This window comes from Emydura macquarii, unplaced genomic scaffold (genome assembly GCF_026122565.2).
Source record: "Emydura macquarii macquarii isolate MOO-44397 ecotype Brisbane River unplaced genomic scaffold, CSIRO-AGI_Emac_v2 contig_2768, whole genome shotgun sequence".
Classification (NCBI taxonomy): domain Eukaryota; kingdom Metazoa; phylum Chordata; order Testudines; family Chelidae; genus Emydura; species Emydura macquarii.
The window spans coordinates 16200226-16227318 of record NW_027132905.1 but is presented as its reverse complement, the minus strand read 5'-3'; the positions used below and the strand labels follow the sequence as shown (position 1 = coordinate 16227318).

Below are 27093 nucleotides of genomic sequence, written 5' to 3'. Positions count from 1 at the left end.
GGAAGCCGTGTTGCAGGTATGACTTAATTTTGGCACTACATAATCTCTCAGTAATAAATACATAGAAGGCTTAATACCTTCCATCAGGAAGGAGAGTTCCCTGCCAAGAAGCTTCTAACCAGGTCACAAATGAGCAGATTTGCCCTTCCCTCTGTGTCATTTTTATTAATCACTTGGAAAATATGTTAGGTAACAATTACCAACAGCTTGTCAGGCCAGTTAATAGAGAGGGGAAGGTAGAGATGTGAAGCTGAACGCTAGCACTGTGTAGGTTTCAATCAAATACCAATCAGACTCACTGACCTGGTGATAATTATCTTCTCAACAAAACTTGTAGTTTAGTTGTCTGCTTCTCCCATCCCTCTCTACACCCCCTACTGGATAAATAAGTCAAGCCATTCACCAGCTAGAAGCTCATGGTCCAAAGATGTACCATCAGTGCAAAAGCACTTTTGACCCATCTTTTAGCACCCTTCATCTGTATTGGCTATTAGATTGTTAGCTCCTCTGGCAGGGAGCTTTTTCCTTTTTGTTTGTCAAAAGGATTTAGCACACTTTTGAGCATTAGATGAAAAATAATGTAGCATTCTCACTGCTGAAGGTAGTCTATGCAGTTTGCCTGAATGAGTTCCCATAGCTTCGCTATCATATCATATATATATCATACATATCATGTGTCAGCAGATACATCCACTAATGTGCTTATCTGGTCTGACTGGATAGTACAGAGGTCTGAAAGATCTCCTAGGTAATCTTATTCATCAACTTGGTCCAGTGCAGGATTTTCCCCTATAATATTTTCTCCAGAGCTTTGTCTGGAATAGTTTTTAAATGTCCCAATCAAATGGGCTTCTAACTGTGTCTGCACTGTATTTTTTGTTATATTTTAAGTTTTCATAATAAGCACAAATGGTGGCACTAACAAGATTTCTCCCGTCAATCTAGACACGGCTACAACACTGCATATATCAGATCATAGGCTTCCTTCTTCCTAAAGGGGTAGGAACCACATAATGCAGAGGGCTAATGCACTAATTAGCCCTCCACCTCTAGAAAGTTCAGAATCTTGTTTCACATCATGAGTGGAAACCCATTCTGGGGGAAGTGTATAATTTTTTTTTGTTAGAGCAAGTGAGTTGGCTTTGTTTCCTACTGGATTCAGTGAGATGGGTAAAGCCCCTCTGTCATGCAATTTCTATGTGCAAGTTACAGAGTCAGGTCCCTGGTGTCTATACCCATCTGATGTTGTATCTCCTTTGGAAAGTCTTTCTTCTTACACTTAATTTGTGACCCTTTTTCCCTCCCTGTGCAAATTCCCCTAATGAACAGTAGCCGAGCGTGTCAGTTACAAAGTGAAACCCTCTGTGCTTATCTCCCTGCAGAGTTAACGAGCTGTACGTAGACGACCCAGACAAAGAAAGCGGAGGTAAAATAGAAGTGAATCTGAACATCAGCTTACCAAACCTCCACTGTGAATGTAAGTATCTCTGTTCAGGTCTAGATTCCTTGCTGTATTTCTAGAGGTGGCTACTCGAGGCTCTTGGTTTATTCATTTAACGTTGTAAGAGCTGGGAGCAATACCCACCCTGTGTTTTGATGAAATGGTGTTGCCCTTTTCTCTTAGGGAAGAAATAAAATCTCTACCAATAATACCAGTGTATTATTCTTCCCTTTCTGAATAGTATGACTGTAGAGTGAAGAGCTTATGCCATTGGGGTAGGCATTACAGAGAGGCTTTTCTGTAGTGTCATCTCCTCTACAGGGAGTCAGTTGTGCCCATGTTTGCACAGTCCAGTGGCCCATGTTTACAGAATCCAGGTGTGGGAGGGAGGTCAGATTTCTGCAATGTCTGAGTCACTGTAAATACCCCACTACTTCACATTCTAAGCCAGGTCATCTTTTTCTTGTGACCCTACCTAGCAATGGAGTGTGATTCTGTCCCTCTGCAGTTCTAACCAATGACCCAGCTCCCTTAGTGAGATCTGACTAAATCTGGTTTGCTCTTTCATAGTCTGCTTTTTTGTGTCTGAGAGTAAGAAACCTCTTGAGTTCTAATAACAGCTCTGACCCAGACATCACATTTGGCCTTTGGCAAGTCACTTAACTTCTTTGCCTCACTTTCTCAATCTGAAAAATGGGAATTCGGCCTACATCGTAGGGGTGTAATGGCTAAATTAATATTCATAAAGTACTCTGAAGCTGAAAAGTTCTTTGGTGATTATTGCATCACTGCTGATGCACAGTGATAACGTTTATTATTTTAACAGGTGAATTTACTTAAACGATTCTGACAAATGCCAGGAAAAAGCTGCTTGTACCCCACAAAGAAATTGTGCACATCCCTTCCTATTCATAACTTTCTCTGTGTTTATCTTTCCCTTTTCCCCTCCCAACTGTGTAGTGGTTGGACTGGACATTCAGGATGAAATGGGAAGACACGAAGTTGGTCACATTGACAACTCGATGAAAATACCTCTCAATAATGGGGATGGCTGCAGGTTTGAGGGCCACTTTAGCATCAACAAGGTGAGTGTGAATGACACCTTTTGTGGGTGTAGGGTTCGGGAGAAGCTGGCAAGTCCCATAAGCAAAGTGCTTATGAAAGCCCACATCTGGATTGCTCTGCAGTTATTGGTGTTTCAAATTGCAGATCAGGACATGAGCTGCAGCATAGTACTAGGTGCTGCACAGTTAGATCTACAGAAGTGTTGAATCAAGCTCCATCTACCCATCTAGAACAACATTCCAAGACTTGTCATCTCTTGAATAGCAGAGAATAGCCTGTGTTGTATCCAATAGCCCTTTTCATTAAAACAAGCTCTAATGTCTAAGGCTCTGTATGAGCTATTGGTGAATGCAGAATGGTTGCTGTGTTTGTCCTCCATAATCACAGCATCTCCAGTACATGATTCACTGCTGTGCAAAGAGTTTTGGCACATTTTGATCCAAATTCTCTCCTGTTCCAAGAGCAGCAGAATGACTGAATGTTTCCCACTAGGGGATGCCAGCTTGCCAGAAATTGCTTCATGTTTAGTTGCATGGAACACGTATACACATGTGCCCCTGTGTGCTGTGTAGAAATGGAGCTCTGGTGTGCTCTGAGGGAATGAATATCTGGACCTGAGGAGGCTCAGGCTCCTCTCTGGGATGGGTGTATCCAGAATTGGATATCTTGCTATGTCATGCTGCTGATGACTCAGAGGGGTGGGGAGATTGGGAGGGTGTAGCACACTGGCAGCTTAGTTGTCATCTATCACAGGCAACCAAATCCTGCTTCCTCCTTCTCCCCCTCCCAGGTCATGTTAAACCACATCTAAAAATAACAGTTCCAGAGGCAGAGCCCCTTGCTTATGTTGTGGCATGAAAATGATTTGGGACTTACTTGTTCCTTGAAGCATAATCTTTTTAGTCTCTGTCTTTGAGCAGCCAGTGAAACTGATGACTGACTAGCTACTAAGCTAGGATAGGGCTCAGACTTTCAGAACAAAAAGATGAAACTGCACTGAGAGCTCTTTGAAGTGTAGGGCTAAGGTATTTAAGTTCCTGTCTGGTACGTGTAGTGTGTCTGCTCCCTGGAGCAGTTCAGAGCCAGGAGGTTTGCTGTATGTTCTTCTTTCACAAAGTACGAGTAGCATGATCCATCTGCTGCTCTTTGTTTTTATTATTTGGGTAATGACTCACTGGTGAGGAAGGGGGTCATTGGAGCAGGGATCAAACCCAGGAGTTCTGGCTCTAAAAGCATGAAGCTCTACTTTCAGAGCTAAAAGACCCCCGCTTGTTAGCAAAGGCTGAACGGACTTACAAACTTCTGTGGTCCAGCCAGTAGAAGGGGACAAGCCACATTGTGTAAGCATGGGTTAAGTTGCATTATGGTAGGGACTAGAGATTCAGGTCCCATTGTGTTAGACACTATACACACACATAATGAAGACATGAGCTTACAATTCAGGCTCTGATTCTGCAAACAGCTAAGCCTTTCTGAACTCTGTGTGAGACTTCTCCTGTTGAATTCAATGGGACTGCTTGTGTGTGTTAAGTTAAGCACATGCTTAACTGTTTGCACTGTTGGAGCCTAAGTGTATGATAGCATATGGCAAGACAACGTGGGTACAACAAGCAGATGGGAGAGAGCGCGTGGGTAGCAGTGCGATGATTCTAAGTAGTTCTTAATGTTAACTCTGTTTCTCCATCCTCAGTATCATTCCCCTAGCATGCTTATGTGCACACATGTCATGTGCACACATACAAGCATTCCTGAGGTGCTCGGGTGTTCATACAACCATTTGGATTAGATTTGCTTTGATCTAAATTTACCACCATGTGGTCTTCCCTTATGTGCCAGTCTCTGCTGATGCAATGTCTTTCGGGATCATTTCTGTAATGGCCCGAGTGGTGTAATAATCCTCCCATTACTGTCCTACAATGCATCAGTTGTTGCTAGGTATTGCCAGCCACATCAGCACTCGAGATCCTTTTGTTTGCATTGAGCTGCCAAGGAAGATTTACCTGCCCCTTCCAGAGCAGCGGTTGTATTGACTCTGTTGAAAAGCTTCATGGTACAGTTCTGGTAATCTCATTCTGAAGTGCCTTTGAATTCCAGAGTGATCCAATCAAAAACGACATCAGAGCTCTTCTGCTTTACATTGTCATGGCAACTGAAGTCCTTAGGTGAAATCCGTGTACGCAGAAGTTACTGTTTCCCTAAACTAACAAAATAAACCTGTTCTTGAAGGGGCCACTGTCAGGGTTGGAATCTGAAAATCTGACCAGTTTGTATGTACATGAAGCCTCTAATTCTTTTATATCTGCTCCCTTTTATTCTAAATCTTTTTTAACAGAATAGTGCACATGAGCAACAATACAATAAGACTAGCACCCAGGACTTGTCTAGGCAGCTCAACAATAATGGGTCCATGTACAAGTGTGAGAGCTGGGAGGAAAATTTTGGACCACTATTTTCCACTTGCGGCAATTGTGAATCTTCATTTTGATGGGAAAAAGGAAGGGAAGGCGTGCCTTAGATCTTGGGAATTGGAAATGTTGGGGTGTGATCTGTTGATAACGTTTAGCAAGCTCCTGCACTGTTATATAAGGGCACCTGGCTCTTGTATTTTGGGATGTAAGCTGATCTCCCTTCCATGTGCAGCATTGCCTTGCTGGCCAGGTGCATTATGGGGCTTTCAAACTTTCTCTGAAACATCAAGTATTGGCCATTGCTAGACTAGATAGGTCTGATCTTTTCTTGTGTTCCTATTTTATATCGTGATAACTAGTAATACCTAGGGGAATACAATATAGAGTTACATGTTTCTTGTGTTTTTTGTTTTGTTTTGTTGAATGATTGACTGACTGTAGGTTCCAGGTAACTTTCATGTGTCAACACACAGTGCCACTGCACAGCCTCAGAATCCTGACATGACGCACATCATCCACAAACTCTCATTTGGGGACAAGTTACAGGTGAGTCCTCACTCCAGGACATCTTGTTGTCTTCAGGGGCATAGGAACCAGTCTTTATTTTTCCTAAATTTTGGAGCTTTTTATAGAAGGGCTGTGTATGGTATAGGGGAGGGCAGGGAGGAGCTGTATTCTCCTTCACAATATAGAACTTCTGTGGCTGTTATTCATCTGTAGATCTCACAGTGCTTTTGAAAAGGTGGGTAAGAGCCCTATCCTTGCTGTACACATGGGGATGGGAAAAGGAGGCACAGAAAGGTTGTGATGTCATTAGCATCACAAGAAACAGAATTTAGGAACCCTGACACCAGATTCCTTGCTACAGCATGAGGCAAGTTGCTTTGAATATTCATTTTGCACGTCGCTTCAGTTAGTGACTTTGTGGAAGCTAGGTATGTCCATCAAGGACTACAAAACCACAGGAGTGGTGGTTGAGAGCATATAGTACTGCAGCAAATTCTCATAGCCCCTCTTTCCACTATACTTCTACGGGAGATCAAAGATTACAAAGGGAGACATCTAGCAACTTCTCCCTTCTCATAGGACAAATTGAGCTGTTGCTCAAAGCTGCCACCCTACAGCCTGGGAAAAGGTGAACATGTGTATTTGCCCTATGGCTAGGGTTTCACCTGGTGCTGTATGTTAATTATGTAACTTCTGACTTCTTAATGGAGATAGGTCACAACATTGCACCTCTGTAACTTGCTTCCAAAAAGCTGACTTCAGGGATACAGGGTGCGTGCACACACCTATTCCATAACTTGCCCCCAACATGGCTTAAACAGAGCCTCTCTGTAATCCTGGTTCCCAACACAGACATCTCATTACACTACTTATTCCCTGTTCCACAGGTGCCTACTTATCCCCAAACCTTTGTAATGCTAATGAGTCTAAAGCATTGCTATGTAAAGTTCTCTGTTTGATTCTGCTCCTGCTTCCTTTAGGACATGTCTTGTGTTGGGGCATTGAAATATTAGCATATTGATTAGTTGGTTTAATGTCTGTAAAGCACTTCGAAAAGTATGAAAAAATAAATCTTAACTTTACTAGACTTGGTGGTCCACTATAATAGGTAAGTGCTAATAGGGACTGCTGCTGCTGTCCATACAGTAACATTCCCATCACTGTATCCTGCAGTCTTTGAGTGAGGTAACTGATGAGAGTGGGAGGGGTGGGCAATTGGAGAGCTTTGAACATAGAGTGGAACAGGAGTAAGATGTCTGATTGCAGATGTTGTCTCCCCCAGCATAGGAGTATTTAGCACATCATATAGTCTGCAGCTCTCACAGATATAGCTGGCTATTGATGTATGCCATTACAGATTGATTCAGAGGTCTCAAGCCTCTAAATAGCATGTGCTATTCAGTCACCTCTTCCTCTTCTTCATGCGTGTGTGTGCATGTGCTACTGGCTCAGTAAGCAAAACCCATGAGCTAAAGGGCATGGGACATGGGAGGAGATGCTAACTACACTGCTTCTAAATAGACTGAGCAAGCACTGGTGAGAGCCACTGAAGGTACTTCTACGCTGCAGCTGGGAGCGTGCTTCCCAGAGCAGGCACATCATTCTGCTTGAGCTAGTGTGCTAAAAATAGCAGTGTCGCCAGGGTAGCCTGAAAGGCAGCTCGGGCTGGGGCTAGCCAGCCGTGAAAAAGCCCACCTGATCTCCTGGATATGTATTCAGGTAGGTAGCTCAAGCTACCACCATGGCCACCCTGTATTTTTAGCACGCTGCTGAAGCAGAGTTAGTGTGTCTGCACTGTGGCAAGCAGACGCCCAGCTGCAGTATAGACATATCCAGAGTGATTTTGTGAAGGGGTGTGTGGGTCGTTTTGATGTGATCTGGATACAGGTGAGCTTTCTTTGTTCTGTGTTTATTTTTGGTTTCACCTGCCTTTATCTTAGGGAACATGCAGATCTAATAAATGGGTTGAAGGGCTTGCCTGATACCCTTGTTGCTTCATGTGTCATGGCCTGAAATATGGGTTTTTCATAAACTCTGTAACTGCAAAAACCTCCTAATTTATCCCTCGAGAGATCTCTCTGCCTCCTTATGCTGACAGACTAGGAGAATATTTATCCCCTCTCTCCAATGATGAAAAGCCCACTTAAGTCAGAGGCAGTGCTATTTTAGGGTTCATTAATCTTTTCTACACTTCATATCAGTAGGTCTTGCATTTAAAGTGCAGAGCTAAAAATGGGGCGGCAGTGTTCTCTCCAGTACACTGGATGACGGCATGCTCTAGTTGTTAGAGCATAGGACTGGTGTTCAGGAGATCAGGGTCTAATCACTTACCTGTATCATACATATGTTGTGTGATCTTGGGTAAATAACTTAACCACTCTGTGCTTCAGTTTCCCTGTCTAAAAAATGGAGATCTCTCCTGCCATCAGGGACCAGATTGGAGGGTGGCTGGGAAATAGTGGTGGTACTCCTCCAAACTGTGCCCACAAAATAAGCTCTGTCCACGTGAATCACCAAAATGAGATGCTATTCACTGTAAATGTTGCTGATGTTCAAACTATGACTGTGCAGATCTTTGGGTTCAGCTCCTGCCCAATTTGGGAAGTGGGTGGGGGTGGTATCTCCTGGCACCACCTACTTGTGTCACAAAAATGAGAGAGAGTTCTCAGTAAATTGTTCAGGTCTGTGATCCTCGCTTTCCTTGCTTACACAGAAGAATGAAATAATTTAAAATGAACTATCATTGTGCACCTGAGCTAGCACCTTTCAGAGATAAGGAGGGTAATTCACATCTCTCACAGCTTCTGTTCCAAGCTGTTTCCTCCTCCAGGCTCTTTGTAAACCTCTCTGCATTGGTTGTGCTTGGTTCACATTTTTTGTGGTTTTCTTTGTAATCATAATAGAGTCTTCAGGTTTAAAAAACTGAGATTCTGGAGAACAAGATAGGAATAGCTTCAGAGAGATGCTGGTACCATATATACCAGCTCTTTCCAGTCCCTGCTACCACACATGGATTAGTTAGTGTTTGTAAGGGCCTGAATGGAAGATACTATAGAGAGGACACTTATTTATTATTACTTGGTGTTCTATAGAGCATACACAGACAGGATCTCCAATCCACTATAGAAAAAGTGCCTTAGGAAAGGCAGGATTAGCCTGAATACTAAAGACTCTGACTAATGTAGGTATCCAATATGGCTTCCTATGATTTGAGTTTCAAACGGCTGTCCTAGCCTTGAAGGAGAGTATACCTATAGCTTGAGTTTTTGACATTGAAAAAACTTGGGAAATATTTTCCAGACACTGGACACTTGCCTCCAAAATCTATTGTTTGAGCCTTGAATATGTGCTGTTGTGCATGGCCTCCTAGACTTGTCTGTACTAGGCAACCTTAGTCCCACCCGTTAGCACTGTTTCAGCTGAACTGTCATCAAAACAGATGAATGCCAGAGTTCAAACAAGAATCAAGCAACCAATTTTTACTAATATTTTAGCTAAACCTGCTAAGAAGCAAGTCTAATTAAAACAGTGGTTTAAAGACTGGCCTGACTGTTGGAAACTTGTCTAAACTAAATTTCCTACTGGTTTTAATAGTGGCTCAAACTGAATTGGTGGGAGACTTTTTGTAAATTTCCTTAGGGTAGACCAGGCCAAAGTACCAAGAGGATCAGAAGCAGGTGTCATGTTACCTGCTAAGATCAAGGACAGTAGGGGAACTTTTATATGTATTGTGTATTTTAGAGCCGATGTGGAGTGACAGATATTCCCCTGGCCTTATCCTGTTAGTTTAAATTGAACCTTAATGTCCTGTGTGTACCTCAGGAAGGGTTGGATGGTTCATGGAGTTATGTAATGCACAGACACTCCTCTGAAATAGATGTTTACCTGAGCTCATCCCTTCTGAACTAGTTTCGAAGTACCACAGCTGCCTGTAAGTATGCTGAACTAAAACAGCATTCCATACACACATCCATGCTCCTGTGCCTGCTAATCACACTTCCAGCTGCCTTGCTTTTCCACCTCTTCAATATATTATGATGTAGAGAACCAGCAGGTTTTCTGCTGGCATGCTGCAGTGGTGGGGCTTGATTGCACTGGTTGGTCGCTAGTAGTGCAGCCAGCAGCTCATGTAAATCAAACATGTACATTCCCCCACTGACATATGTTCCCTCCTTAGATTATGTAGCATGAAACCTGCCTGAGAGGTCACTGTTATTAGGCAGACTGCTAATGCTGTCCCACAGTATCCCCTAGCATGCGGACAATTCTGCTTGACCAGTAAGTCCTTTGAGTAGTCACTTAAGTGTGGGGTTTCTTTTGGAGGAGGGGAGGTACTCAGAGTTAGCCTTAAAGTACCTAATTCTGCCAGGATTAACCATTCAGCTATTCACCTACTCTGCCCCCTGAGCTGAGGCTTGAACCTTCATGTTCTGTGCCAGGACTTGTACTGGATGTTGATGCTGAAGGAACGGTTGGAAGAGCTGCTGTGTTATAATAGGTGCCATCTTTCAAATGAGACCTTAAAGTGAAACCCCTTCTGCCTGTCCCAGGGGCTTTCCTAGTGGAAGTTTGACTCCCATACCAAGTATCAAGAAAAGCTGGGGTTAACCCTGTAGCCAAGTCAAATATTCCCCCTCTCAAGATGATCTGATGGCCGAGGCTGTGTGTGAGCTATTGCTGAGCGCAGAATGCTATCTGCCTGCTTAGTTACTACACTTCTACCATCTAACTCAGCACTGTGTAAGCCTTTTGAGATACCAGCAGTCTGGAAGCCATTATAGAAAAGCCATTTGTGCTTGCATTTATATTTGTCACCTGCATGTTACCTGTTCCATCTGTTGAATTTGGTGAAAAACAAGGAATTTGTCTTTCTAGAATTTTCTTTCTTAGGATATTGTTAAGGGAGCTTGTTTCTTTCCCAAACCATCTTCCTCTGGAATAGTGATCAGGGAAACATGCTATAGGATCAGGTGGAGGTGTCCTATGCAGTCAAGTGTTTACAGCTATTGGGAGGGTGGTGGGCAATGGAAATTGGTGCAGTGACTTGTTAATAGAGTGAAAGCTTGATGAACACAACTCTTCCTCCAAACAAAACTCTGCTTATATGTTGTCTGGCTTTAAATATTCAGTAATTTCCCAGCTAGTGGATCTCTCTTCTCCTTCTGTATATATTAATGTGGCATGTGTTACCACTGCAACCCTCTGACTACAGCTGCAGGACCTCTGTATAGCTTTCATCATTCCAGAAATTTCCCAAATCAGTCATTCTGTTGGTGGATGTTGGTCCTGATTGTTTTCAACTACTAATTCTATTATTCTGTACCTTAGAGGAGCGGGGAGTTATGGGAGAAACCCAATTGATCTGGAGTGCGGGGGGTAGTGAGTGCCTAATATTTGCGTGCCTGGGCCCAGCTGCTAAGGAATGTTGAATGGATGACACAGCTGGCATGTCTCCTTCCCTTCTTCCAAGACATTGTGTGTGTGGTTTGTTCTAGGGACGCGCTGAGAGAGAGCTGTGGAAAGAGGCAGCTCCAAGTTCTACCCAGAATTTGAATCTTCAGAGTGTGACTCCTAGTAGGTCACAGTCTCTACATTTAATTTTTGTGTAATAGAATAATGAGAGTTCGCCAGTGCAAGCTTTTATTCTCCAGTTGGGAGACTTATCCTAATTACTGGTTGGTGACACCACCCACCAGAGCAGACTAGTGTGTGATGATGTCATAGTTTGCCATGGAGAGACACCTCAAAGCTTCAGACTGACGTGTTTCCCAATCAGCAACCTCCAGTGCAGGAGTGCTCGCTTAGCTGAAGCAATGTAGAGTGGATATTATTGTTAGATCCTTGAAGGTTGATCTTACAACCTCACCAATTGGAACCAACTCTTGCGGTAAGGGTCACTGAGAATAATTTGGGTCTTTTTCTCATTGAGTTGTGGCTTTGCATTTGGGAAGACTGAGTGAGACTGGAGCCTTCAAACATGGAGAAGCAAAAGCACCAAGCTAGAGTATAACCACTAGATGTGTCTTCTTGTTCTCCAGGTCCAGAACATTCATGGAGCATTCAATGCCCTGGGGGGAGCGGACAAACTCAGTTCGAACCGTATGTATTGTTGGTACTTTCAGGGCTTAGCCAGCCCACTGATGGTGGGCAAAGGCAAAGTAAAACCAATATTATTAATGCAACTCTGATTAGGGGGGCAGATAAGCAACCAAAGGGACCCAGGCATCAGTGAATGGAATTTCCATTCCCATCCCTGGCCCTAAGGAAGGCTTAATCCATGGGGTCCTTTGCTACCTCCCCTCTTGCAGCCTGGACATTGTAGTAGGTGGTATTCTCTGCAGCTTGATTATGATCACCTGCCAGAAGAGGGTCTGGCTGAGTGTCACATGGATTGTAGCAAGTCTGAGCAGGGAGGTTATGGTATTTTCATCTGTATGCTACTCTTCTAACCCCCACCTCACTTGCTAGTACCTCCAACACTAAAATCACCCCTCTCCTTTACTAATAGCTGTCATGAGCTCCCACCCTACTGCTGGAGGCAGGGGCTTTTTCAGTGCAGTGCTCCTCCATGACCAGCCATGTGAGAAGGTGAAATACCAATGCATGCTGTACTTCAGTTAACTCTTCCTCCATCTTCAAAGCTGAAAGGCCTGGAGAGATGCCACCCTCTCCTCTTCGGCACATGTAGTGAGGCTTCTGAGGTCATTCCTGAACCAAGATTTGCCAGCATTTATCAGCGTGTTGCACTGTGCCTGTGGGCTCTGTCACGTGACTGAGCAGTTTCCCTCTTCCATTGCTGAGTGGTATTTTGTCGTCCATGGAAGTGCCCAGGGCCAGTTGTACCACGTGAAATAGGTTAATAATTGTTGAGCTGCTATAGGAGAAGTGGGAAGGAGAGAACACAGTGGAATGATGATGTGCCATTCCTCCAGTCTAGCTCTGCACAGGAGAGCAGGGCCACCCAGCCTGCTGTGCTGGAGAGCAGAGCTGTGAACTAGAGCTCCAAGGATGGGCAGGCCCCCAAGCTTAGCCAGGGCCAACCCCTGACCAGTGCAGCTTTTAAAAAGGTATTAAAAGATCTGATTGCTTGAAGTTGCTAAAATCTGACCATTCAGAAATGAGGCTGCAACCCAGACCCTAACTCAAATCCTGGAGTCTGTTTTTCAGTGGTTTCAGAAGTGGAGCTGCTGGTTGTGGTTGAATGTCCTGAAATGTCTTGTATGGAAGACTCTATGAAGAAGTGCAAAAATACGTTGCTTCATAGTAAAGATTGAGTTTGGGATGGAGGAGGAGGAGCCTTCACTCTAAACTTACTTGCCTTTGTAGGTTTTATGGTTTTTGGGGTTTTAAAATAAAACAATCCTGCAGGTTGGGTTTCTGTTCCTGAACACTGGCTAATTCTATCCTTTCCCTTTTTGACCCATAGCTCTTGCATCTCACGATTATATACTGAAGATAGTCCCCACGGTGTATGAAGATATGAGCGGCAAACAGCGGTACTCATACCAGTATACTGTGGCAAACAAGGTAAGGCTGGAGATGACTTACATAGGACATGCCATTGGGGAAGAAAAACCCAATGAGTTCATGGAAAACTCTTTTCTTACCAAACCCAAGCATGCTATTGCTATTGCGCTCTGTTGTTAAAAGTATGTGTGTTTGGTAGGTATGCAGTAGCCCCTGCTGGAAGAGTGAGGAACTGAATTGCTTTAGAATGAGGACTCTTGCAGTCACCTCTTCTATACTTAGCAGCAGCTACATTATAGTAGCATGAGAATTTTTCTCAGAGCCTGGTGCTAATTATTCTTTCTCTTGAGCATTGTTGTCTTGCAGTTGATTCTTTCCTATGTGAGCTTAACTGATACAAGTCTCTATATATTGTACCGAAGACCTTCACAGCCTGAAGTAATTCTAGATCCCACCTAATTCTTTTGCTTAATAGGGTTTGAGAGAGATTTACTGACTGATGCTTTCCTGTTTTTACAATGCGGGAACCTGGGAGTGCCATTCCAATGACTGAGTTGGTTGGGGGCTAATTATTTTCCCTTTAAAGAGCCATTAAACTCTCTGAAAAATTAGCATTTCTTTTAACACAAAGAGCAAACATAATGCCTTGTTTATGGGGGCACTGCCATTTGCTAATCACTCGAAGGTGGACAAGGTTTTTGCTCTTACTGTTCTGTGGATATATGTGCAGTACATCTTTTGATTGCTTTAGCCAAGTGGAGCACTGAGTTGCTTTTGCTTCCCTTCAGACCTTTAACATGCAGATTCTACTTGGGGGTCCTGAGGTTGCCATTCTGGTAAAATACCTACTTGTTTATTATGCTCTCATGAGCTGTGCTGAGACTGATTGTCTCCTGTGCTTTCTGGTTCTGCTGTACAGAGTGTCCTGAGGGTTTGGTTGGCTTTCTCTCCCTGGATAGAATGTATTCTTTCTGTTTAATGTCATGACCACTGTTCTGATAAGACTTTTGCAACACAAGTTCTGAAATTAATTAGGAAAACGTACAGCCTGAGCTGCTGCTCTTGATACTTCTGTGAGCAGGATTGCCAAGACTGAATCATCAGGATTGTGTTGGGGAGGGTGGGAGTGGGGGAAAGGAAGGAAAAAATGAGGTCAGTTCTGTCAAAAGTGTTCTCTTCATAACCAGAGTACAGGCAAATGGAGCTGTGTCCGCATTTTCTGTTCCTTGACTTGTCTGTCTGTTTGCTCATATCAGTTGCTTGCCACTGGAATCTTGGCTGGTGTTTACCTTCATATTGAGGGCACGGCTAAAATATTATACAGCAAAACTAAGTATTTCCTTTGTGAGACCTAGTAGAACTAAGATATATTTTCAAAGCAGGTTTTAGAAATCCCTTTCACAGTGCTGCTATCCCCATACCTGCCAATGGTCTTTCTTACTGGAGAACTGGCCTTTGGCTGATACTTCACATGCACCTGCTATTTAGGAAGTGGATTAAAAGGCCCTGTTCACAATGGAACTAACAGCATCTTTGCTGAACAGAATAAAAACAGTGTTTGCAAACTCTCTGCTACATTAGGTCCCATCCTTGCCTAGAGCAAGTTTCTTAAGCTGGTTTAAACATGGCTCTGTCCAATTTGCACTGGGCAGGCAAAAGATGATAAAAACCGTTTGTATCCCAATGTGTATGGGGCCTCAGACACAGGAAATGCTTTGTTGTTCTGAATGCATGGGGCAAGCAGACAAGCTGTTGTAAATCAAATTCTCTTTGTATTGGTTAACTTACCAGTGGGTAAGCTGTGCTGCTGTAAGTTTTAAGTGTACACTAGCCCTTAGGTATTAATTGTAATGATTAGGCTATCTCCTGATGTTCTGTTGTAATTTTCCCCAATAGGAAACAGTAGAATTAGGAGCAACCCAGTGGGAAAGGAATCGGTTCTGAGATCAACTTCTTTGAAATGAAATTGCTCATGCTTTCTGCTGTCCTCTCTCCCCACTCTCTTTTCCAGGAGTATGTTGCCTACAGTCACACTGGACGCATTATCCCTGCTATCTGGTTTCGCTATGATCTGAGCCCCATCACAGTGAAATATACAGAGAGGCGGCAACCTTTGTATAGGTTTATCACATCGGTGAGTTACTTTAGGCCTGTGATTCTTCCTTCTTGCCCTCTCCTGCTCTCTTCCTGCCTCCCTTGCCCAATCTGGTAACTGAGTTTCTGCTTCAGAGCACTATGACATGAGCTGAGAGTAAAGCTGAACTCCGCCTCTGCCTTAGCCAGCTCACATGTATCAAAATTGGAGGAAAAAGTGGAGCATACGGTAAGAGAGGACCAAGCTTTGATGGTTTGATTTAACTGCTTTGGCATAAAAGACAAATATCTTGCACCAGGGGTCCCATGCTTTTTGCCCATTGGGAGGGAGGAGAGGCACATTGGAAATATGCCAGGAACATAGGAGCAAAACGTAACTGATACACAATAAGAACAGATTGCAATAGACCTCCTCTCTACTAATGGAACAATCGCATGCACAGACTAAAGGACCCATCGTGCAATTGGCTACATGGCTCAGTGTTAAGCATTACATGCAGGGACTTGTAAGCTCTAGGTATCTATGGTAAACTGGCTGAAATAACCTGAATTCGGTGGTGCCCACCCAAGACCTGTGTTGTGGAACTGGGGTTTGAATATTTGAATTGTAAACAATATAAATGGTGCTTTATCAGTTGTGCTGTGCTTAGTCCCTAGGAGATTTGGTTTTTGGAGTACTCAATAAACATTAAATTCCTTTCATTCAGCTTTAGAGATGGATCTAAACACCCCCAAACTCTGAGGCATAAGGACTGAGATCCAGAATTTCATGGTTTGGCTTCTTTAATTAGCATGTCTGCCTGGTCTCAGAATGTGGTCAATAAGTTAAAACATTAGGGCTTACTGACTTGGTTGCTAATGCTTCTTGCTGTCCTTCTCCCTCCCTCCATGGTCTTTTCTTTTTTGGGGCATGGGGAGGTAGGTAATGTGGTTTGGAACCTGGGACCAGTTCATACCCCAGTACCCTGCACTGCTGTTCACTATCATGTCTATTTGCCTGTTGCTAACAGGCCATATCATGGTTGGGAATAGCTGTAGCATCTGTACTAAATAAAGCACTGCTTAACAATTACTCTGTAAGTAGCTGGTGGGGAGGATGTTCCAGACATTTCTCTTTTCTCCCATGACTACCAACAAATTAGCTTCCAAGGTTATAGACCACAGTCCTGCCCATCTCAACTGTTCTGTCCATGCTGTGTGATAGTCAGATGATTGTTGGTTTGCCCAACCATAGATTTATTTTTTGCTTTTTGCTTAGTGTCTAGAGTTTGATTTTGTTTTGTTTGTGGGTTTAGGTGGGTCCATTTGGGTCGCTCTGTGTTAATATTTGTTATGTTGAGATTGTGGGTAACAGTTACATCCATGTCAGCTTTAGTTCTGTCACTTGAAGGTGACTAATGTAACTTGTGTGTCAGACCTTTTGTATTTAGTATCCCTATCTATCATGAAGATCTTTGTTGTATAAATGGGACCCTCTGGCCTGGATGCAGTTGCCGTTCAGGTCTCCTTTATGTTTATCTAACCTGAGAACTCTGTGCTTTAGTTTGATCCCATGTGTGCGTGCACTGGCTTCTTAGGTTTTCTCAATGTGAGTGTGGGGAAGCTTTGTGAAAGGATTAGGGAGAGCAGGGCTGCTGGGAATTAAGATGCCTTGGTCCTCAGCTTTCTTGTCCTATCTGAGTGACATACTCTGGTCTGTCATCATTCCCATCATTCTAGCCTTTCCTAGTACTATTACTAGCCTGGTCTTCTGCATCATGATTGCTCTGGAGACTGGATTGTCATCACTGGTCTGCTTAGACCACTGCATTCTGATCCAATGGAAGATTATCTGCTTGTGGCAGATGGAGTTATTGTTGAGTGGGGCAGATTTGGAAACCTCTTGGCTCTTGCTATGCAGCAAATGCTCGGGTAAAAACCGCAGAAGAGGGCTCTGGAGGGAGAACCTGCCATTCCTTATTGAGCAGCCTGTTTACTAGATGGTGCGCATGTGATTGTCACAAAATCATTGCAGTACTGAAATACGTGCTTGGAGGTGTAGCTGGGAAAAGATCTTGTTGGGCTGTGAGAGGCTTCAGCAGGGTCGTAAATATAAACCTGTTTGTTACCAGAAAGGCAGCTGAATTCTTAGTATCTGAGTCTGTGGGAACCCTAAGTATGGACGTCTGTTGAAGGAACGATGTAGATGTTGAAAGAGTGGGTGCTAAGGAGGAGGGTGTCTGGTAGTTGTGTGTAGGGAGGTGCTGGGAGGTCAGGTCAGAAAGAGGTGTTGGGACTATGCAACATAGTTCCACTGGACTCTTGTGCTGCCATTGTTCATACCATATTTGTTCTGCGGATAAACAAAGGATGTCTGACATCTTTCACTAGCATGGAATTTCTTTTTAAAATCCCAAAGCAGCTGAGGTTGATACATCAGAACACACAGCACTGTACCATATGTTACAGCCTTCAGTAGTTCCATCCGAACTATAATGCTATCTATTCTAACACTTGTTAACTTGTGACTGCACCTTTTGTTTTCAGTAACATTAAGAACTTAATTTTGTGACATGCAAGAGGCCTAATATATACAGGTCAAAAAGCATTGTGCTAGAAAATGCTTTACATATCCCATTTAAAAAAATATAATGTTAAACACAACTTAGCACTAGATAAAGACCAGGGTTACTATGATTACCCTCATGTCAACTGGTTGTGAACCTTGCCCTTAACCACAAACAGCTGACACAATGTTAACCTTGACAGTCCTTGTCTCAAGAGTCTTTAACATCATGATAGTTAATAGGTTGGTTAACATGGTGACATTTCAAAGAGTAGAGAAGTCACTGGTGGATAAGGGTGTATGTGTGTGCAGTAATTCGTACCTTATCAGTTGTGAGCTCCTCTATATGGTTGGCCAGAGAGCAACCTGTTAGTACACAGGGTTAGCTCTAGGGGAGGAGTAAGCAGATAATTAGAAAGGAGCTGTGTAGCACCCCCCAATCCTTAGGGAAGATTAGGAGAAGAAGTGTGATTTTAGAGGGCTCTTCATTCTAGCAGTCAAAGGCATAACAAGATCCAGTGGCTGGAAGTTGAAGCTAGAAAAATTCAAACTGGAAGTGAGGAGCAAATTTTTAGCAGTAACAGCAATTAAACATCATGACAGCTTATCGAGGCCTGTGGTGGACTCCCCATCAGGTGAACTCTCTTAGAAAAACACCCAGTCTTGATTTAAATACATATGCACTAGCTCAAGTACAAGTTAGTGAGCTCAGTACAGGAATTACTGGATGCAAATCTATGGTCTGTTTATGGATGATTATAATGACCCCTTCTGCTCTTAAAGCTTGATTGTGAAGAAACCCTGAAGATCCTCAGTATGGTATTTCACTTTGGGAAGAGAGAGCTATGTTGCCATTGCCCTTCTTTCATCTTCACCTCGTTGTACCCATGCAGCCTTGCTCTCTTCCTGACACATTCACTTTTTTCAGTCCATCTTCCATCCCCAACCTGCACTGCAGTCACCATCCCCAATCATATCTATTAAAACTTGAATGTACTGCCTACTTTACCACTGTATGATCTCTCACTGTTGTTCCTTCCTTCCTTCCTTACTCTCCTCCATTTGTTTGTCTTCCCTCTTGATCGGGTAGGTGTAAATACCTCCTTAAGGCAGGCACTGGTTACTCTATCTAGAAAGCTCCTTTGCAGCCCATGGCACTACACAAATACCAGTGTGGTGCCTGCTTCCCCTGAATCCCACCATAGAACGGGACTCTGAACACCTACGAGAACTGCACTGATGGACTGTCTGACAAATGACACAGTATCACTTCTGTAGTGATCCAGAGACAGAGACCTTGTGTGTGCCACCTCTGTTTTTGTTCACAGCAAGCTTAAAAGCTGTGTGTGTGTTGGGAAGCCAAGTCCAAACAAATGCCAGGTGTGTGTGAGTCATAAGCACTCAGCGGTACAGAGTTGTGCAGATGAATATGTATTTTTCTGTGGTTTTTTCCCCTTGCGTTGCTGCACTAAAGTCAGATTTTCCTACCATCTGATGCAAACTCTAAAAGCGTTTTTTGTGGTGTAAATCACCTGTCAGCTGATCCTCTGTGGACTGAAATAGCCCACTTCCTCAGCTGTCACTTTCCCTGAAAAGTCACTCTGCGTCACATTCAGAGGGGTGGTAAGAGTGGTAGCCAGAGTGCGGAGACTTTACTTGCTCCCCCCAAAATATGAACTAAGCTTCAGACAAGTGCTCTGGTTTCTGAGGCTTTCATCTGCCAGAATGCCAGCTGTGCTGCAAGAAACACATTCACTCAGCCCCACCGTCACTGAGGCATCTTGCTGTTTCATTGAGCTCATAGGATACAAATATCGTTGGTTATAAATATGTTTATAAATGAGTGATTTCTTCCCCGCTGCCTTCTCACATCATTAATGAGCTGATTCGTCTCTGACTGTAACAAATTCCCTGCCCAACTTCGCCACTGCTGCTCATCTATGTGGTGTACCAGTGGGATTTGTTCTGTGGCAAATCAGATATGGTACAGTAGGCCTAAATCGGGGTTGGCTCCATCCCAGGGAAATTGTACAGCTAACTTCCCTATAACCGCTGACCCTTTGTCCCGAATCTTTAAATAATCTTATTCCATTTTCCCATCCATCCCTAGGATCTGGCACGTGTCCAAATCCTCCCTCTTCCTGAGCAAAGGAAGTATTGCAGTTTGTTCCCCTTTTACCAGCCCCGAGTCACTATCATTCTGTGAGCCACCCCAGGCTGCACTCTAAATAACATACAAAAAGACTATGTTAAAAGAATATTGAGGTTGCAAAGTCAAGCGCACACAATTTAGAAACCTTAGCAACCTTAATTTGGGACCCTTAGCCTTTAGTTACATGATCACATACTACTTTTACCATGGGATCCCTGCCTCATTCATTGCCCAGGATGGCTGATGCTTACTGAAGGGATATCTGTTCAGTATTTCTTTTTATCCCCATCATTAGTATCTGACCTATGCCTTATTTACTGCATACAATTTAAACCTAGCACTGAATATAAAATTATTAATTTCCTCATGGGCTTTTCTATGGTCTCATCACTGTAGCATTGACTGCTTCCCAAATATTAATTTATTGTCACAGCATCCCTTTATAGCAAGATTGGTATTAATCCCATTTTATAAATGGGGAACTGAAATGATGTAAAGGAAATATATTGATATATGAGAGATATTAAGGCCAAAATTGTTGTCTATTAATTTTGGGTTCCCTCACTAAGACATGTAGGGCCTGACTTTTCAGAGTACTTAACATTTTAGATGTTCACAAAAGAGCTCCTATTGATTTTAGCCACAGCTGTGAGCACACAGCTCTTCTACAAATGAAGCCCCATGCTTCTCAAGTTGGGCACTCAGAAAATGAGGAACACGCAGCTATTGGCTACCTTTGAAAAGTTTGGTTGTGACTTGCCCAGCATCACACAGGAACTCTGTGGTAGAGGCATGGATAAGAATCCATTTCTCCAAAGTGACAATTGACTTCCTTAAAACCCATTACTTACTTTTTCTTGTAGTCCCTCATTCGCTGCACACTTTGCGACTTCTGTAACAAATGAAGCTGGTGGGGCCAACAGCTTCATTCGCTACGCAACCCTGATTCATTCCTGGAGCACCACCCATTTTGTACTTGAATAAGGCAGCGGTCTCATGGGAAAAATAGTATGTGAACATGTAATTAAAGACTATATCAAAGTGCATATATATACAGTGTGTGTAAAGGGGAATTAGGGTTGCGTGTGCAATCTTAATGCTGTTGTTTCCTAGTTTTTGAGCATGTGACTATGAAACCTAAGTGTTCTTTTAACATAGGGTTTTTCATGTAATTTTCCAAGTTTAAAAAAAAAAAAAAAACAATCTGGGAAAAAAACACTTAGAATCATATTGATCCCTATACCCCCATGGGTCATCAGTACGATTGGAACCATTAACTCCACAGCACAGATGTCTGCCCTTTAAACTAATTAAGTGATAGAGGATTATGGCCTGCTATTGCTACATGAACCAACTACTGGAGAGGGATGAGACACAAACAGTATTAGTGGATTTTAAAGGTGTTTGCTAACAGAGGAATATTGGAACTCTGGAATCCTAGGTTCTGGAGACGAGTATGCTCTAGTAGTTACAGATTCTTCTGATCCTGTCCACTTCCCAAATTGTTTCCTTCTGTCACATTTCTCCTCTGCTCTTGCCCTCACTTTACTCCTGTACCCTCCCGAGTCAGGTTTTCTCCTTCTTCAGGCTGCCTGGGCACCAGCAGTAGGAAAGGCAGTATCCATTCTCTCAGTTTGGTGCTGGGCACCACAGTGGCCCCTAACAGCCATGACGAGCAATTGCAGAGAATGCTTTGAGCTCTGTGGCTGTGGTGTATGCTCAGTACAATGGCTACAGAACTCTGTGGGGATGGAATATTCAGATAATTTTGCTGTCAGGCTCTTAGCAAACCTCTACTGAGTGAGTATAGTTCAGACAAATGGGGTAAATTCTCATAGGGACACTGAAAAACACTTCTCTAACTTCCAAGGCAACTCTCCTGTGAAGTTTCAAGTCCTTGAAGCGGAGAGAGAGGCTGTTTCAGTCAATAAGAGTTGCATCACAAAGGATATTTTATCATCAACTGCAAGACTGTGGAAGGACAGAACCAAGGCCAGTGAGGCAACAGGAAGGGGGAGTAGAGAGATTCTAGAGGGCTATTCCACGTAGAAGATGATCCAGAGGAAGACAAAGTGGGTGAGTTAATATCTTAACTGGCCCAACTTTTGTTGGTGAGGGAGACAATCTTTTGAGCTACACAGAGATGTTCTGATGACTTGAAGAAGAGCTCTGTGTAAACTCAAAAGCTTGTCTCCCTCACCAACAGAAATTGGTCCAATAAAAGATATTACCTCATGCACCTTGTCTTGTTAATATCCTGGGATCAACATGACTACAGCAACACTGCATACATCCAGAGGAAGAGACATGCATACTGTAGAATCGTAGAAGTAAGAGATGGATTTATGATGTGACAAGTCTTTGTCATTTCTTGGGGGCCAATGCAGTTCCCTGTGGCATGTTTTTTAGTGTTCTGTGCAGATGTATTTAAAGTGTTCCAAGCTGTAGTTTCTGCCACTTTGTTGGGAGACTGCTCATACATTTGTCTCTACAATAGTGGCAAAGCATGGGAAGAGATAAAGGCACTTTATGTGAGGTTTGAGATGTGCTGTACTTTTTATTGGAATGTATGATAGAAACTGGTGGATGAGATTCCTTTGCCTTGAATTCTTTTCCTTGTGTTAGTATATTAACACTCTCTGAGGAGAGTTGGGGAACAATGAGGGCATGCTTTGGAGCTCCCCTACATAGTAGGTGCACATTTCAAAAGCAATGACTGATGTGTCCTGATGTCAGCGCTGTGGTGAATCCTTGGAGTATTTCTTGGGGTAGCTACAGGATTAAAGTAGACCATTCAAAATAGCTTCAATCTGGTACTATGCATGGGCCAGGAGTATGAAGGGACTGGGTACTTACTCAAGTAGATAATAGAAGCAGGGGCTTCAGCAAAGTGGGAACAAGGTACACCCTAGAGGAAAATCCAGTTTTATTTGTGATACTAGGGATAAAGAGGGGACTCTTGTAAACACACACCAAAGGAGTGACATTGGGTTTAGCTTGATGACCTCATCCTTGAGTGGGGCTGGCAGAGAGAATGGGCTTATAGTATTGTGAAGAAGTTCCTTTCTGCTTCAACAGGACTGGGGGTCCCCATGTCTTGACATGTAATCATCTCCCCAACATTGATCCCGCTCAAAATACCCCCGTGATTCCATCAAGTACTATAACAGTAAGCACTTACCTTTTCCCTGGGCTTCAAGCTTCTCTGAAGGTCTGTCTCATCATCAACAAATCCCTAAACACACTCTCTTTTTGTAAATTTCAGATTTGCGCCATTATTGGAGGAACATTTACTGTAGCTGGGATCCTTGACTCCTGCATTTTTACAGCCTCTGAAGCTTGGAAGAAGATTCAACTAGGGAAAATGCAGTAGAGATGAAACTGTTATTCAAGTCTCCAGGGGCAAGAGTAAAGAATTAGAAACCCCCCACCCACCCACACACACATCTGTTTCTGTTTCTTTTATCTGATTGAATCAATACATTATTCTTTATTCAGGTTGTTCAGTGAAGCTCTCTTCAAGAAATCAAAAATCTGTCTACATATCAAAGCTGAGTCACCAGCTCCCCCCCACCAAAAAAAAAAAAAAAAAAAAAAAAACCAGCAAAAAAACCCCAAAAGGTTTCAAATGTAGACATGGCATTTATGAATTAAATCCTCTGGATCCTACAGTGTAAAACTTCAGTGTCAGGAGGGTTCCTTAGGTAGGGGTTGCAAAGATTTAAATGAATTCTCTTGCAGCTCTTTCATGCTATTGGAATTGCATGACTAGACAATCATGCTTTTAAAAGGCAAAATTATGTATTAGGAAGAAATTCTGCCCACAATGCCAAAAAAGAGTGATATATCCATTGATGAAGAATGGAAAGTGTTTAGTCCTCACAGTGATTCCAAGGGGAGAAGGGCAAAATGACTTCAAGATGTGTTTTGGTTTTTATTGAAAAGCTCCTCTGCAGGAGAAAATACAATTAAACCTTTCCCCAACCATCTTCTCCTGGGTTACAGCCGGCCATTGGGGAAGGGGATGGCCAGTCCTGTACTCTTTTTGGATGTAAAAATATTTTCATTTCTTCCCAATAACTAAATATCCAGTCTTGTGTTTACAGATGGCATGAAGTAAAAGACAAATTGAGTAACACTATTTTATGTGGCCTTTGTTTTGAAGGGGAATAATTGTCATTGCAACAATTGCTTTATATCCTGTCTCCTGCTTTTTTTAAACACAGACCACCTAGTTTGGAGTCTGCAGTTTGATTTGATTTATTTGGAAAGGGCCACCCATGCTACTTGTTCAGAGAAATGCTGTGCTGTCTTGGGTGGATGTACACTACTTGAGGCCTTGTGCTGTGTGTGTATGCAATGCACACCTATAGAACACAGTAAGCTTGTCCTTTGGGGTGTTGAGGTGCCTACATTCCCAACACTTTCTTTTTCTTTTTAAACTGAACCTGGCATCTTTTACCAGCCCTAGACTGACAGTTACTGAAATCCTCTGTTTATTCACAGATACTGCACAGGCATAGCCGGGTAAGCTTTCCTCGCTCCTGTCAGTATTTCTGAACCCTAAGCATGAAAGGGTAGCTCAGTCTTCATGCCCGTTCATTCAATCCTTGACCTGTCTGAGACCTCCAACAAATGAGAGTATGGGGGGAAATTTTTTGCCAGATATAGATTATATGTAATGTGGACCTCAGTCAATCCAACTGGACTGACCCACCAGTGCATTCTCCATAGGCCCTTAAACATCCCTTCAGTCTTTGCACAATTTGTAAATTGCATGACCTGAAGGGACACAAATTGAGTGTTCCTGGGTTGCTGCAAATCATAAAACAATAAACCCCAAGTGTGTTGTCAACTTTACAGATTCTTGAAGGGGCTTAGGCTTCTTTGGAGTAATCATCTGTTGTCCTTAGTCCTCTCCTGGAGGTGAATGTGTCCAAATAATATGTTGTAATTAAATGCATCTTCACTATTCCGTATTGATGCAAGAGCCAGAAGCATTTCAATCTGCCCAGTATATGTGTCTATTGAAATTGTCTCATTGCTTTAGAAGTAGGGAAGATAGCCAGTAATTTTTAATCTTTTGAAAAAAATGGTTTGCTACCTACCCTGTAGTAACTTCTGCAAAATTACAGTGGTGGAATTTCCTGGTTTTTTTAATGGACTGATTGCTATTATTTTAGGTGTGAACTGGATCTTTTAACTCCCTGTATCTGTTATTGTATGGATGGATTTTATACATTTTTCCATTTATAGAAATCAAGTTGAAAACAGTACATTTGTCTTCATTTCATTGTGTGTGTCTGCATGTTTTTGCCCACTTGGAGGTGGCTGCTTTGCAATGGGAATGTGGGATTTTTCCAGGGTCATCAATTCTCTTGCCTGCTGAGGAATTTCTTCTAATTCACTGTTCCCAAACAAAATTTAAAAGCAAACGTATCCTCATTTTTCCTTTTGTGTTTGGTGAATTTCTGCTCAGAGCCTGTTTGGACTAAAGGATTGAAAGGATATGATTTTAGCATCTTGCATAGTACATCCTAGTCCTACCCTTTAAAAATGGAGGGTCTTGGCTACAGGACAGCCAATTGGGCTTAGTTTTCAAATAGACTTCATCTTACCAGCTTTCTTTCCAAAACAATCCACTGAAATAGCCTAGTCAGAGAGCTGTTTCATAACTGCAATAGTGAGTTCAGTTGTTGCTAGAGATGGAGCCCCAACAGCCTTTCAAACTCCAAAGGAACTTGGAAGAAGAGAAGGTTCAGATCTTGACTTCACAGCTCAGACCCGTCTCTAGTCAATGGATCCAAATCCTCTCAGGCTTCACCAAATGAATGCTAAAACAGGGATTTGCTGTATATTCTGACCCATACTTTGGCAACATGAAACCTGATGTCAGAGTATGTTTAATAAAAGAGTTTGCTGTTCATCTCTCTTAAAAGAGAAGGTGACTTGTAAAAGCAAAGTGGCTGTTGCGGTAGCAGTCTCCTCCCCTCCCCCCCCAACGTTATTTTGTTTTGTTTCTACAGACTCTAGAAGACACCAGTTAAAATGACTTAACTATTAATGATATTTTAAACAATAATGAAAACAAAACTCATCTAAGCCATAATGGCAAGAAAACAGTCAGGGGACCAATAGTCTGATATCTAACAAATGTACCCTAAAATTCAAGCAGAACTTTCCACAAAGCTGTTCCATTCATAGATGTTCCTTTTCCATTCCCCCTCACTTTACTTTTACATGTACCTCCATCAAAATACTGACTTGAGGGTTTCTTGGAGGGACAGCCACAGAACTACATATTTAACACACATTAAAATGTTAATCTCTGCAGTAACTAAATAATCCTTCTAAACCCTCTGAAACCTGCATTATCCCTATTATACAGTTGAAAAAACTGGTCCAGAGAGCTTTGTTTAAGGCTCGGGGGCAAAGCAAAACCAGGGTTTCAATTCCCAGATCTGAGAAAAGTCCACGGCAATGTGATGTTTCCTCAAATGTATGTGGAATGCTGAGGACTGGTTCAGGAAAATGGGAAGCAGAGGGTTCTCTTATGGGGCTAGTGTTTGGAAGTGGTGGAAACAAATACTCAGAAGAGTTTGTGCATGTCTGCAAATATTTTGCAATCCAGGGTTTAATAGAGCATCAGCTGGACTAAATAAGATTACTGAATATTCACTGTAGGCAGTTCAGCTAGTGACATCTATAGTTAAGATTCCTCAATACTGTTCATTATAACTAAGACCCGGGTTTTAGTTGCTTATTGCTTTGCCATAAACAGATGATTGAGGCCAAAATTTTCCTTGCTGGATCTCTGCCTCAGACATTTTTTGGTGGAAAATTTCAGATACAAATGTTCACTGAATGAGGCAGGATCTTGTGGAAAAAAAAGGTATGCAATCATGTAATTAAAGGCTCTCACAATGCATACCTTTACATTAAAAGAACATTATTTTTGGATATAATGATGTAAAGCTTTGCTTTGATTGGCCTCTTATTCCCCTAGCCTTGCAAGACCAAGTGTGATGGGATTTTTCATTTGTAAATGTTTTATTTATTTTAATGAGCTGTGTACAGTAAAATCATTGTAAGCATTCTCATGTGGGTGGAAAGTTGAAATGGTAGGTAGCTTCCTTGAATTTTAATTGACACTGACTCACTACCCAGGCATAAAAAATAGGTAGAGCTCAGTTTTGGTCAGTGCTCCTCAGTCTCCTCAATGCCAGCTGACTTTAGTGGAAGTAGTGTGCACTCAGTACCTTCCATGATTGGCCCTTTTCACTATGTATCTTGCTGTATAAAAGCACTTTCCTTAAATGCTTTGCAATACAGGGTTATAAATGATTGAACCATTGTGTCAATCAAGCCAGATGGTTTGTCAAGCTGAAGGGAAGAGGGGTTTATTAAATCAAAT

The 27093-nt window shown here is 42.6% G+C and overlaps 1 protein-coding gene across 5 annotated transcripts in view; it reads left to right on the top strand.

The window, feature by feature from the left end:
- ERGIC1 (endoplasmic reticulum-golgi intermediate compartment 1) overlaps positions 1 to 24305 on the top strand; it is an 87512-nt gene extending 63207 nt beyond the window's left edge. For all 5 annotated transcript variants that reach the window (XM_067566548.1, XM_067566549.1, XM_067566550.1 and 2 more), the window contains 7 exons: positions 1383 to 1477; positions 2402 to 2526; positions 5356 to 5460; positions 11460 to 11520; positions 12848 to 12948; positions 14900 to 15022; positions 22945 to 24305. In XM_067566548.1, the coding sequence (XP_067422649.1) occupies positions 1383 to 1477; positions 2402 to 2526; positions 5356 to 5460; positions 11460 to 11520; positions 12848 to 12948; positions 14900 to 15022; positions 22945 to 23052 (718 nt within the window). In that variant the 3' untranslated portion in view covers positions 23053 to 24305. The remainder of the gene's footprint in view (positions 1 to 1382; positions 1478 to 2401; positions 2527 to 5355; positions 5461 to 11459; positions 11521 to 12847; positions 12949 to 14899; positions 15023 to 22944) is intronic.
- The last annotated feature ends 2788 nt before the right edge of the window (positions 24306 to 27093 follow it).